General features: G+C 38.6%; 2 protein-coding genes across 8 annotated transcripts in view; both read left to right on the top strand.

Annotated features, from left to right (window-relative positions):
• The window catches only part of LOC135208860 (innexin inx2-like), a 232,042-nt gene that overhangs the window by 74,443 nt on the left and 145,445 nt on the right, over positions 1-12,154 (top strand). The window lies entirely within an intron of this gene.
• Positions 5,288-12,058, top strand: LOC135208859 (innexin inx2-like). Its single transcript, XM_064241437.1, has 5 exons — positions 5,288-5,760; positions 9,524-9,765; positions 9,890-10,111; positions 10,225-10,400; positions 10,542-12,058. Exons 1-5 carry the CDS (start codon positions 5,392-5,394, stop codon positions 10,619-10,621), a joined length of 1,089 nt encoding a protein of 362 aa, XP_064097507.1. The 5' UTR covers positions 5,288-5,391; the 3' UTR covers positions 10,622-12,058.

Genomic DNA, 12,154 nt, shown 5'->3' with positions numbered 1-12,154 from the left:
CGAAACCATGTCACGTGGTCAGAGTTCCCAGGATGTAGTTTTTATCGTTTACATCTATGGGTAGCTCATGTTGTGGTCAGTAAAATTTTGATGTTCATATACAAGTCACAGATTTAGTTGAGGTCTCCCATAGCATGAAGTGTATGCTAAAATAAATTGGGTGTTCATATTTGCTGTAAGGACAGTGACAGCCTTCTTATGGCAAGAATACTCAAACCAGAAAAAGGGAGTTGATTTTTTAAAAGGTTTCATAAAAAAAATTGGGAAGTTTGCAATATTACAGTTAGCTTACACAACGATATGCTTACAGCCCATTATCCCAAACTTTATAATATAACAGAAATAAGTTATTGGGGTATATATAATTTAAATGTGGTGGGTATTCAGGTGGTACTTCAGTTTATCACTTGTCAAAACAACATTCATTGCAAGCCTACCCATAGTGAAATGTCACACTTTGGCAGATTGATAGTTATAGCTCAGAAGAGGGAATAAAAGAGGAAAATCAGAATCTTGTACATTGATTTCCCCTACAAATCTTAATGAATTTAACAAGTTGTAGACTTGGATACAACTATAACTGGTTCACTTAAGGTAGATTCTTGAGTGAGCCCTATGCCTACGAGACGTTAGTTAGGCGGCCGCTGATTGGCTGGGAGCTGCCTACCTCCCGGTACCAGCCAATCAGCGGCCACCAGACAAACGTCTCGTAAGAATAAGGCTCATCCAAGAATCTACCTTAAGTGAACCATCTATAATTGGTTGAGTGATTTATAAAGGGCAGTTGGAAGTATACTGATTATAAGTATTTGTCATAGTAACATGCTCCTTTTTTTTTTTTTTTTTTTTTTTTTCTACATGTACAGGTATGTTTTTTTTTCTCCCCAAGATGTACAGTGTATGTGGGGTCCACATTCTTAGCCTAGTTCACTTAGATCCGATTGGTTCAAGACATTCTCTAGGACATACGGCAACATGCAAGGGAAGTAGTATCATTCATGGTGCATGAAGCTTACTATCAGCTGGAATATGAAAGTCTATGCCCAACTAGAAAGAATAATTGCCGATAAACTTTGTAACTGAGCCATCTTGTGTAGCCTAGGGAGTTTGGACCAAGTATGTACTTTGTGAGTCACAAAACTAGATCATCTTTTCTTGTGGCAGTGTCATACAGTATATCTTGAGTTTGCCTTTTTTATAAATAAAATTCTAGAGAACATGATAAAGATTTTCTAGTGTGCATTATTTTTCAAGAAAGAAAACTGAATGATCACTCAGTGACTGGAAAGTGGTCTCAGGAACATGCAAAATATTGAGTTTCCCAAGAAGCACAATTAATTTATTTAAATTCAGTTTTCATCCTCAGAACTATGGCAATTTCAGGCATGTTTTCTATGGTAAGGTGTTGCATATTGATCAGTAGTGCAGCAATGTTGTCAACTGTGGGTGGAATCTTGCTGCTTTATTGCTAAAAGTGCAGTTCCCAACAGAATAATTTTCCATACGACTGTAAGCTTTGCTCGACTAACTTTGTTTGATGTGATGTCAGAAGCGGAGAAACTGCGGCAAAGTTCCGACTTTTCTCGGTTTCTCCGCTTCTGACGTCACATCGGACAGAGTTCGTCGACGTCACATCGGACAAAGTTCGTCGACGTCACATCGGACAAAGTTCGTCGACCAAAGATCGACCGTGTGGACGGGGCTTAAAGGATACTACTCATTGCATGTTCAACAGAAAAATATTGAACTTGACTATGATAAAACCACAGATTAAAAGTTTAATTATTACTTGTTCTCAAGCATGTGGTTTTGAAAGGGAAATGCTGCTAGGTAAAAAATTTAAAATTCCATCAGAACAGATCAATCTCTCTTGGAGAAAAATCAAAGGGCATCTAGCTTTTGGTAACGTGCAATACTTCAATCCGATTAATGATGATAATGCAGTATATCGGAGAAGAGATAAAATTAAAAGTACACCAAACTGAAATCAATGTGAGAAAACACATCCACTGAAGAGTTGTTGCTGACGATGTGCCCTTAGATAAGGGCTTTGGTGTCCTTTTTGATCCCAGTTGAACTGCCTTATGCCTCTTTGAGGAGTCCTTAAGTCTATAAATGTGGCAGCAGGCTCAAACTACGTCATAATGATTGTAGTAAATGGCTTCATTGAACATCACGCTTGATAGTGGCCTACAGCTTGGTCTTTTCAGCGAAATCAAATGCACACTTACTGAAGATCTATTTTGACCAGGGATGATAATTTTACTTTTAATTACAACCAGCAGCAGTAAAAAGTTAGTATACTGAAGTTATGTAGTTATCAACTGCTGCATTCCTTGTAAGGGAAGAAAATCTTCCAAGAATGAGTTTTAAGTGCAAACTCAATTGAAAAAGGTGCAATATCCTTCCCGAAGTAATGCAACATTGAGGAGGAAATTTCAATGGACTAATTACGCAAAATTACATTCATGGCAGGATAAGTAATTAAACCAGAAAAGATGGTGTTATCTTGACTGGTTTTAGCACTCGGCAAACAAATCTGGGAAGACAACTCTTAAGGGGAGAGAAAAAAATCAATTTCATACACTCGAATTGGTGCAAGTATGAGAGTCGGGCATATGAAAGGACAGGAAACCATCTGTATGTAAATGAAAGCCATTGTAATGCAGTCTCGGGGTAAAAAAGTCGGTGTAATGCAATAAAGCAAAAACTGTCGACTTTTAAGATGAGTTTCTTTGCCTACGGGGCGTTTTTTTCGGGCTGACCTTGTGGAAGGGTATTTGCTAGAGCAAGGCAAGCTTAATCAGAATAAACAAATCAGGGACATTACTTGCTTGTGGTATCTTATTCATCCTTACTAATTATGTCTTCAGGGACCTTTTATACTTTATTCCTTATTAATGGTATGGTTGTAGGCCTAGAAAATATAAGAAAGGAAAAGTATGGAATGATGCAATAGCTACACATTGCAGTAATTTGCTCTCCCCACAGGGAAAATATAAGTGGTTGTTCATAGCCTGTGTCAGTTGATTATAGCTGATCTTGTAACACGTTCGTACTCCACGATTCACTCTGCGCTGTATAGGTAACTAAATATGCAATGATCGTGAATATTTGACAAAAATTACTTGTTCCCTCACCCTTTAAACTTGCTTTTCAACAGCATTCAACGAAACAAACTCATATTGTCAGAAAATCGTGACTTACACCACATCTCTAGTCTCTGTGGCTCTGAAATTCCCGTGTGTTACTGCTATCATATTCTTCTTTAATGGCAAAGCAATTAAATATACTTTCTTATTTACCTGGTATTTATTTTTAATTTCTATATTCTCTCTCCCATGGGATTATTCGTTTGGATGTTCCCTTGAGTGGTCTTGTTGAAATGTAATAATAAAAATAGTGACCCTAGGCCTATATCATAAAAGACTCAGTTTTCTCAGCCATAAGGAATTGGAAAACAGAAAGTAGAATACTGTAATGCAGTATGATCACGTGACAAACCAGAAAGACTATACGGTTACTAGTTACTTAAAGGTAACAATATCCAGTCTGAATTTGTCACTTTGTAAGGTCCATCATCCAATGCCTGGAAGATGAACTATTCTTCAAAGTGAAATTTTATAAAGTATTACAGTACTATTAATGTATAATGCGTACTGCAAACAGTTACATTCGCATTATAAAATGTAGCGGTGAGGCTTTGATATCAGTGTTACAACAAAATAAACTTTGGACCCCATAGGCTAACTGAGGGTCAAGTCACGTGAGCAACGCAGAATCAAAATTAAAATCTCCCGCGGAATAGGGTTCTATAGGTTGGCAAATGGTGCGTCCATTCCAATCTACACGTTTTTTTTAATGAGGGAAAAGCAAATAAGGATATGAAACTCGTATGGAATGCATATTGTATACTAAAAAGCACAATCTCTCAGAGTTAAAAGTGGAAAGGTGCATTTTACTATAGGTTATTATTCATGTTTCTTTAGTTTGGGTTATCCATCTTGATACCTGTTGCTCGTGAATCTGGGATAAAACTAAGCTACACAACAGAACCTAAGAGAGAGAGAGAGAGAGAGAGAGAGAGAGAGAGAGAGAGAGAGAGAGAAGGGGGGGGGGGGTTGGCTTGTGAGCGTTTATTTGATAAAATCCTATCGTTTGGTTGAATTCATCGCTGAAAACTCGTAAATTACCGTCAAAGAGCCCTGTCGTACAGCGACTTCCTTGTCTGTTACTTATAGTGAACAGAACGGTGATGGCGATTATGAAGTGGAAACGTGGAAGTATCAAGTTCCATGAAGAGCTGTGAGTGTGTGTGGTTGTGGGAGCCTAGGAGGGAGGTGTGGAATGTCGAGGAGCGAGCGATCAGATAATAAAGTCGCTATTTCGTTTTCAAAAGTACTTTCCTACATGTTCGTGTTGGTGCTTTCGAAACTATTGGCGTTCTGGATGAGTCAGTCTCTTTATGATTCACTATTTTAAACTTACTTGTATGTATGCTATTGGATTACGGAATAGGCCAATTCGGAAATTAGAAACTTCCCGTTCGTGAACGCATTAGGAAAGATGCCTTCAAGATACATTCCTAAGAAGCGTTCAAGTTATTAACTGAAATTACCATCGGAAAGTTCTTGGTAAATGTGTAGATTCATTCCCTCTTCACGTTAAAGGCAATACGTAGCCGGGGTTCTACCCAAGATGTTGCCATATCACAACCACTGAACTTTTTCTTTTTTATTCTGATTATGAATTTATATCTCGATTTGATAATGGCAGATACAATTCCCCGGTGGAAAACTGTTTACCAAATGCTATATTTAAATGCCTGTGGCTGCCGTACTACCATAATGTGCATAAATGGAAAGAATGATAAAGCCGGCTTCCAATAACAGGGTCCCTGCCCTTCGCCCCGACTGACCACGTACCCCAAGGGCAAGTTCCTTGTGTTTTACAAACAAAAGTAAGTCCTTGTATTGTCATCAAAGGGCATGAACTTAATATCATAACGAGCGAGTTATGCCTCAGAAAATATGATATAGCTGCAGTCTAAACAGTCTTTCAGGAAAGAGCTTATTTGCAGTGTTACCAGACGTGGGTTGAGTTGCCAGATCCTCATTATCCGGACCCAGGCGGTGAATTTGTGGATGTTGGGGGGAGGAGGAACTTCGCAGCTGAGGGTGGATGCAGGGGGGGGGTGGGGGGGGGGGGTGAGGGGGAGAGAGAGAGAGAGAAGGAGGCAGACTTTTAGGGGGAGGAGCATTGTGCGAGGCTAGGTGGATTTGACCAGGTCGTGTTAGTGAATCGTTGACTGTTGAAGGAAGAGGGAGTGTGTATCCCTCTCTGTAAAGGCTTTGTTTAGTGGTGCTGGAACTTGAACTATAAACCGTCATCATGTATGACGTTTTCGGAAGCATCCGGGGTCTATTGAAAATAGACTCCGTGAGCATCGACAACAATATTTTCAGACTACATTACAAAGCTACCATGTTTATTTTGGTGGCGTTCAGTTTACTGGTGACACAGAAGCAATATTTCGGTGATCCCATCGACTGCATCGTGGAAGGCGTCGATGCGGGCATCATGGATACCTACTGCTGGATCCACTCCACTTTCACGATTCCTGCCCTCACGGGCGCCGTTGTGGGGCAAGAAGTGCCCCATCCTGGTGTGGCAAATCCCGAACAACACGGGTCGGATGATCAGCATGAGACGAAGCATCACAAGTACTACCAGTGGGTTACCCTGTTCCTCTATTTGCAGGTCAGTAAAATACCCACCTCGCCTTTTGGTTGTAAGGGCGTTGAGATCAGTTCTTGTCGGGTTTTGTTAAATGGGGTATTTGCCCTCCGGAGTTAGATACTGTCATGTTAGTAGCTTAAAAACACGAATCTTCATTATATAAAAATTGCCAGATGTTGATATCTTAATCCTTATATGGGTACGGCAGGTTCAACTAAATATTTAGGTCCAAAAATGGTAAATGTAGCAAAGTTCATAGGCCTATAGTAGTAGGGTCAGTTAAGAAGACGTCAAGGGATACGTAATGTGCATCTAAACCATTACATTGCTTAAGTACAGGCAAATTGGTCACTGAATGAACCTGTTTGAGGGCCAGGCCATCGTAAATCGGGTAGTTTTCCACCTACCATTTTTACAAATATCGGAGCCTATTGATAGCCTATTAACGATTAGTGGGTACGTGTAGGTCTTGAGCCTCAGAATTAAGTGGCTAAAATCCCCGTAAACTACCTATATACCTAAATCGGGATTTGCTAAATATACACAGTTCAGAATTGGTTTAGTTTTTAATGAAGGCAGTTAGGCCATTGTTTGATATAATTGTTAAGTTTCGTGTCGTGGGTACTTTAGGCTTAGTACGATGTTCATTTAAATATTACCACCTTGATATCAGGAACAGCCTAACAAGCTTGTATTGTTGCACCGTATTCTTATATTGGAAGTTGCTTATAATATCACGCTAGGCAGGTCAACAATGAAATAGCTTTATAATACGTTAGGCAAGTCAAACAATGAAATAGCTAGCTTTATATTACGTTAGGCAAGTCACGTTCACGTTCCACAAGGGAAGAAAAGAGGTATGGGGAGTACCGTTTTTATGTATTAGGTCAATTTTAGTCCATGTCTGGGGCCCATCAAATGTTACGTTTTTCCATTTTCTAATACATTCTTTCCTTTCCAATCTGACCTGTCCTTCCTTCACAGGACTGGATGCATCTTCTGGTGGGCTTAAGAAGCCCAGGGAATAAAGCCAGGTATTCTTTCCAAGTTTTCGTCACCCTGCTATTTGTTCACTAGCACATTTTCTACGCTTTTTTTTCTATTTTCTTTGCTGTTGTTTTCTTTACTTAAGCGTTTCCTTCATTTTTTATAGTTTTTATTACGTTGCATATTTTGTTAGGTCTGTCATACTGCTTGTTATAGGAACTTTGTGCATTTTTTATTGCTTGATACGAGACATTTTAGCGTATTTTTAAGCGTTATTATTTTTTTTACTAAGTTTTCGTGTTTTGAAAATATTGGTTAGCATTTTTTACTTTTATTTATATAATTTTCACTAACTTTAGTTGGAATTACGTATCCAGGTGTGTGGCCTAAAAATACCCTAGCAGTATGATGAAATATAAACTGTGTCGTATTCTTGTACTCGAGAGAATGCTAATGCAACATTTATGTTCTGTTTTCCCGCCATCCTGCACCATGTTCATTCATGATTTTATTTTCACATTGATCGTTCCCCAACGATCGATATAGTGCCTAACTAACAGCTGTGCGCGTGTGAGTGCGTTTTAACATTTTTCTTTGGCGTTGAGCGGTTCTTATAATTTGTTAAATTCAAGTAAATTATTCTACCTACAAATTTAATATAGGTTTGACAGTTTCCAGGACTTAAATGCCTCGAAGGGAGGTAAAAACTGATTTGATGAATATAAGAATTACTTGGCTCGAATAAAAATGACTCGATAGCCTCCGTTCTGATCTGTATGGACTACTGCAGTATAAAAAGCAGTCTGTGTTATCTAGACTATAAATTGCTTTAGGGTTTAAAGTATAAATTGCTTGAAGGGCAAAAGAAAATTATTATTAGAATAACCCTCAACATATTGGCTGCTGTCGTCCACATTGTATACTTATAATGTAGCTTATTTGTTTCTGCCCTCCCTTCTGGTTAATTGTTTAAGTAACTGATGACTTATGCACAACTGGTAATTTATTGGTAAGGACGGGTATCAAAGCTACCCTTTCCCTAGCGAACACGGACCAGTGATGCAACATGTTCGAAATGCAGTCACACAGCACCAGGTCGAAGGGAAATTGTCACTTTCACATTCACTTTGTGTAGATGGTATACATTAAAAAATTCTCCTGTATGTTTTCATTTCTCGGCAAGTTTAATAATTTGAACTTATGCAAGTTTTGTGTGCTTACGAATTGGTAGCCTTTCCGTCAGGCTCTCTCTCTCTCTCTCTCTCTCTCTCTCTCGAACTTTGCTCATGCACTCGGAAATTATGATGCAGCTATCAACTAGCCAAAGTAGGACAATTCGTATGGGTGATAGAAATTCACTCTCGACGTGGTTCTCAAGTTACGTAAAGCCGTTGGCCCCGTTGCTGAATAACCACTGGTTCCATGCAACGTAAAAACACCATACAAAAACATTTCTCAGTTTGTGATCACTTCCATTTGCATGTATTGTATTGGGGTCTAACGAAGGCTACTTCGTCAGAGGAAACTTCTTAACACGGGTCTCTGGTATGGCAGGTTTTCGAATTGTTAACAGGAATCTCATATCGGAAACGTCTTGTTATGAACCGGTCTCCTGTGACGCCATTACTATGACGTTATATCCCTCGGATGTATTCTGAACCAGATGCGAGTGGTTTACTGTAGTTTAATTGTACCTTCTAATTAACTGGGGGTGATGCACAATTACTTTTGTTCTACCCGGCTACTACCAAGGAATGTATCCTAACAAGAGCAAGCTACAAGTTGCATGTAGCGGTAAGAGTAATGACACCGATTGTATCCTTGGGTAGCGATGCTATTCCCAGGTGTGTCAACCAGTTTCAATTGGATTTTGATTGTTGCGTCCGCAAGTTCTCTCTCTCTCTCTCTCTCTCTCTCTCTCTCTCTCTCTCTCTCTCTCTCTCTCTCTCTCTCTCTCTCTCTCTGTGCTGTTCCTATTGGTATGATAATGAAAAATCTGTAAAATCTACATCGTAGAGAAATCGAATCAAAAGTAGCGTCTGACACAAGTGGTTATGTTGTGAGTATTTGTGAAGAATGCTGGAGTGATAAGTAGAGAATTTATCACTCACCGGGGTACGATGTTATGTTCGTGCATAGTAATCTAGCATTAACGCCAAAAGAATTGTGGCAGTCTCCACATTGTAGTGTCCGAAAACTGCTCCAATTTGGGAATTTTTAAGCACAGTATACCCATTTGAGTAAATGCCAGTTACTGCATTGTAAGAGTAATGAAAGTTGTTTGCTGGGTATTTGTGGCAGTTTCTCCTTTTATCTGTTTTTATCTAATCTGCCTCAGTTCAGGAGTTGGAGATAAAGGCTTTCCATTTGTACTGAATGTTATAAATATCGGACTAGACCTCGTGTGTGTGTGTTTGTGTGTAAACTGAATCACGAAAATATTTTACGTGATGAATAAATAAAGACAAATTCATGCTACTAAATATTTTTCCCTCTTCAAAAAAAGTCAATTCACATATTCATTAAATTAATTATTTTGTTGCTTGTATTTTAAGTTGAATATACCGTCAATTGTTTTGAAGAGTCGGAAATATTTATTTATATATTTTCGTCATTTACCCATCGCTTGCATTTGTTAGCGTTTATTTTACCTTTGAGTTTACGACGGTGTCATTGTTATTGCTTGAGAAACCCGACTGTTGATGTTAGGATATATGCTAAAACCTACTAAATCTAGAAAAAGGTTTCAAATGAACCAACAGGAGTATTAAAGCTATTTTTGACCCTTTCGTTGCAGGCCATCATGTTCTACGTCCCACGGTATTTGTGGAAGATCTGGGAAGGTGGCAAGGTGAAGAATTTGGTCATGGAGCTCAACTCTCCCATTGTGGAGGATGACGCTAAGAGAGAACGCAAGACCATGCTGGTCAACTATTTCAGCCAGAACCTCCACAACCACAACTTCTACGCCTTCAGGTTCTTCGTCTGCGAAGTTCTCAACTTCGCCAACGTCATCGGCCAGATCTATTTCACGGACAGGTATAACTGAATTTCTAGTGACTGAAATGCGTTGCATATATCTTCGAGTTTGGACATTTCCAAATTCTGTTTCTCTCCCCTCTTGACTTAACAACTTCATTATTTAATGTATTTCTCCATTTAGGTTCTTGGGTTATGAATTCACCACCTACGGCACCCGTGTCATCCAGTTCAGCGAGCAGGAACTCGGCTCAAGACACGATCCCATGGATGAGGTCTTCCCCAAGGTTGCCAAATGCACCTTCCACAAATATGGTGCCTCCGGTTCCATCGAGAGGCATGACGGTCTATGCGTGTTGCCCCTCAACATCTTCAATGAGAAGATTTACATCTTCCTCTGGTTCTGGTGAGTTGGTTTCATATTTTCTGACGATTTACTGCAGAGGACATTCATCATATTGTTTTCATTCCCATGCCATTCGTTTTATTCAATTCGTTTTTCCACCTTCATCCGATCAGGTTCATTATCGTGGCCGTCGTGTCCGGCGTCGGATTGTTGTACCGATTGGCAACCTTCACTCCCGCCTTCCGCCAAATTCTCTTGAGGACGCGTTCCCGCCTCGCTTCTCCTGAGAACGTCGAAGCCATTTCCCGCAAGTGTCAGATCGGTGACTGGTTTGTTCTTTATCAGCTTGGTAAGTAATTATGCACTTCAGTTTTTTTTAACTTTTATTGAAATTTATGGATACTCAGAGACGCGAGAATAGCGTGAAATATAATATTTCTGTGAACTTAGACCCAAAATGTTAATTTTTTTCCCCTTCGATCTCTTGCAGCTAAGAACATGGATCCTCTGATCTACAAGGAGTTCATCACTGATCTGGCTAACAAACTGCAGGGCAAAGGTCCCTTGTAAATGATGGAGTTCCTCTTGTTTTGTTAACGTACAATGCAAGTAGACAGCTAAGTGCTAAGAAAAGACCCACCAGCTATGTGCATATATCAGCAGAATACTCCTGGAGAGATATGGCTGTAAAGGCAATAATTTTTTTGTTTTTGTTTTAATGGGTTCATTCCGGCATGCTAGACATAGCTATATTAAAGGCTGCTTTTTTGGGGAGAGATAAAGAGGTAATGTGGTCTTTTTAAATGCAAGTATTGGACGTTTTTTGTAACGGGAATCACTTTGCTAATGTATTTATTTAGTATTGTTGATGTGACGACATTTTTGTTAGTGTGCCAATGAAATTCGTGACATTGTGATTTGTTGGACATCAGTATTTTCAGTTTTTAAAAAATGAAATGGATGAAGGATGAAATTAGATATTTGTTGACATCAGTATTTTCAGTTTTTAAAAGGAAATTATGAAATTATAGAAGTTATTTGACATTAGTATTTACTGATTTTTAAAAGGGAATTGTGATGATATAAAATGGGGATATTTGTATGACATTTTTTGTATGATAATGTTACCTATGCTTTGCATTATTTATTATATATAACGTGTTTTCAGTAACTTTGTCACAATGATGAGCTCAACTTCATGTAAGCAAGTGTGTGTAATTTACGACAAGTGAAAAAGTTTGAAATGTTAATGGTAAACATTGTGAACAAAAAAAGATTTGTACAGTTCGTTTTCAACTGGGTTGGCCAACAACCTTTGCATTTGCCATTTCATGTTCAAGTTCTGTTTGGCAAACTTTGTATTAAAGATGCTTCCAGCTTGTGATTAGAGAATCTGACCTACTTTCACCCTAAATGAAGAATTTCACCAGCATTGTTCGCTGGAATATAAGGGTAAAAGTGTTTCGTATGACCTGGGTATACAGGCAATTTTGATTTTGGCTCATTCAGTTGGGCAGTACCCATGACGGATGATTTTGTCCCATTGCGAATGTAAGTTCAAGGCCAATCCTGTGTTTTCGGTACTCTTCTCAGAGTTCCTGTTGTGACAATGGAGCGTGATTTTGTATTTTACCCTAAAACGCTGGTTTAAGGGACCAATTATCATTACGTACTGTAGAAAAGTCTATTTTTAAGGATTCACTTATTTTTGCTACTTACAGTGCTAAGATATAGTTGTGATAAGGCTGGTAAAATGACTAGACTGTGTGGAGGCTAGTCTTATTTTCTGTGACACTTTTTTCATTTTTTTTTTCCTCTTAAAAAAGTCTTTGTTGGATGCATGTAATTTATATTTTTAGTATAAATTTATTAAACTACAAACAGGACACACTCAACAGAATGTACAGCTAGTCGCAACGACTTGTAGTAGAATGTTTGTTACAACAGAAGTACAGATAATCCTGGAGTTATGTATCATATGAGAATAATAAAAAAAAATTACATTGCTGTGCTGCTTTCATTACTATCCCTCCTTTCTACGAGAATCTCCATATATATATATATATATATATATATATATATATATATAATATATATATATAT

Source organism: Macrobrachium nipponense, chromosome 35 (genome assembly GCF_015104395.2).
Source record: "Macrobrachium nipponense isolate FS-2020 chromosome 35, ASM1510439v2, whole genome shotgun sequence".
Classification (NCBI taxonomy): Eukaryota; Metazoa; Arthropoda; class Malacostraca; order Decapoda; family Palaemonidae; genus Macrobrachium; species Macrobrachium nipponense.
This window is presented reverse-complemented; position numbering and strand designations above follow the sequence as displayed.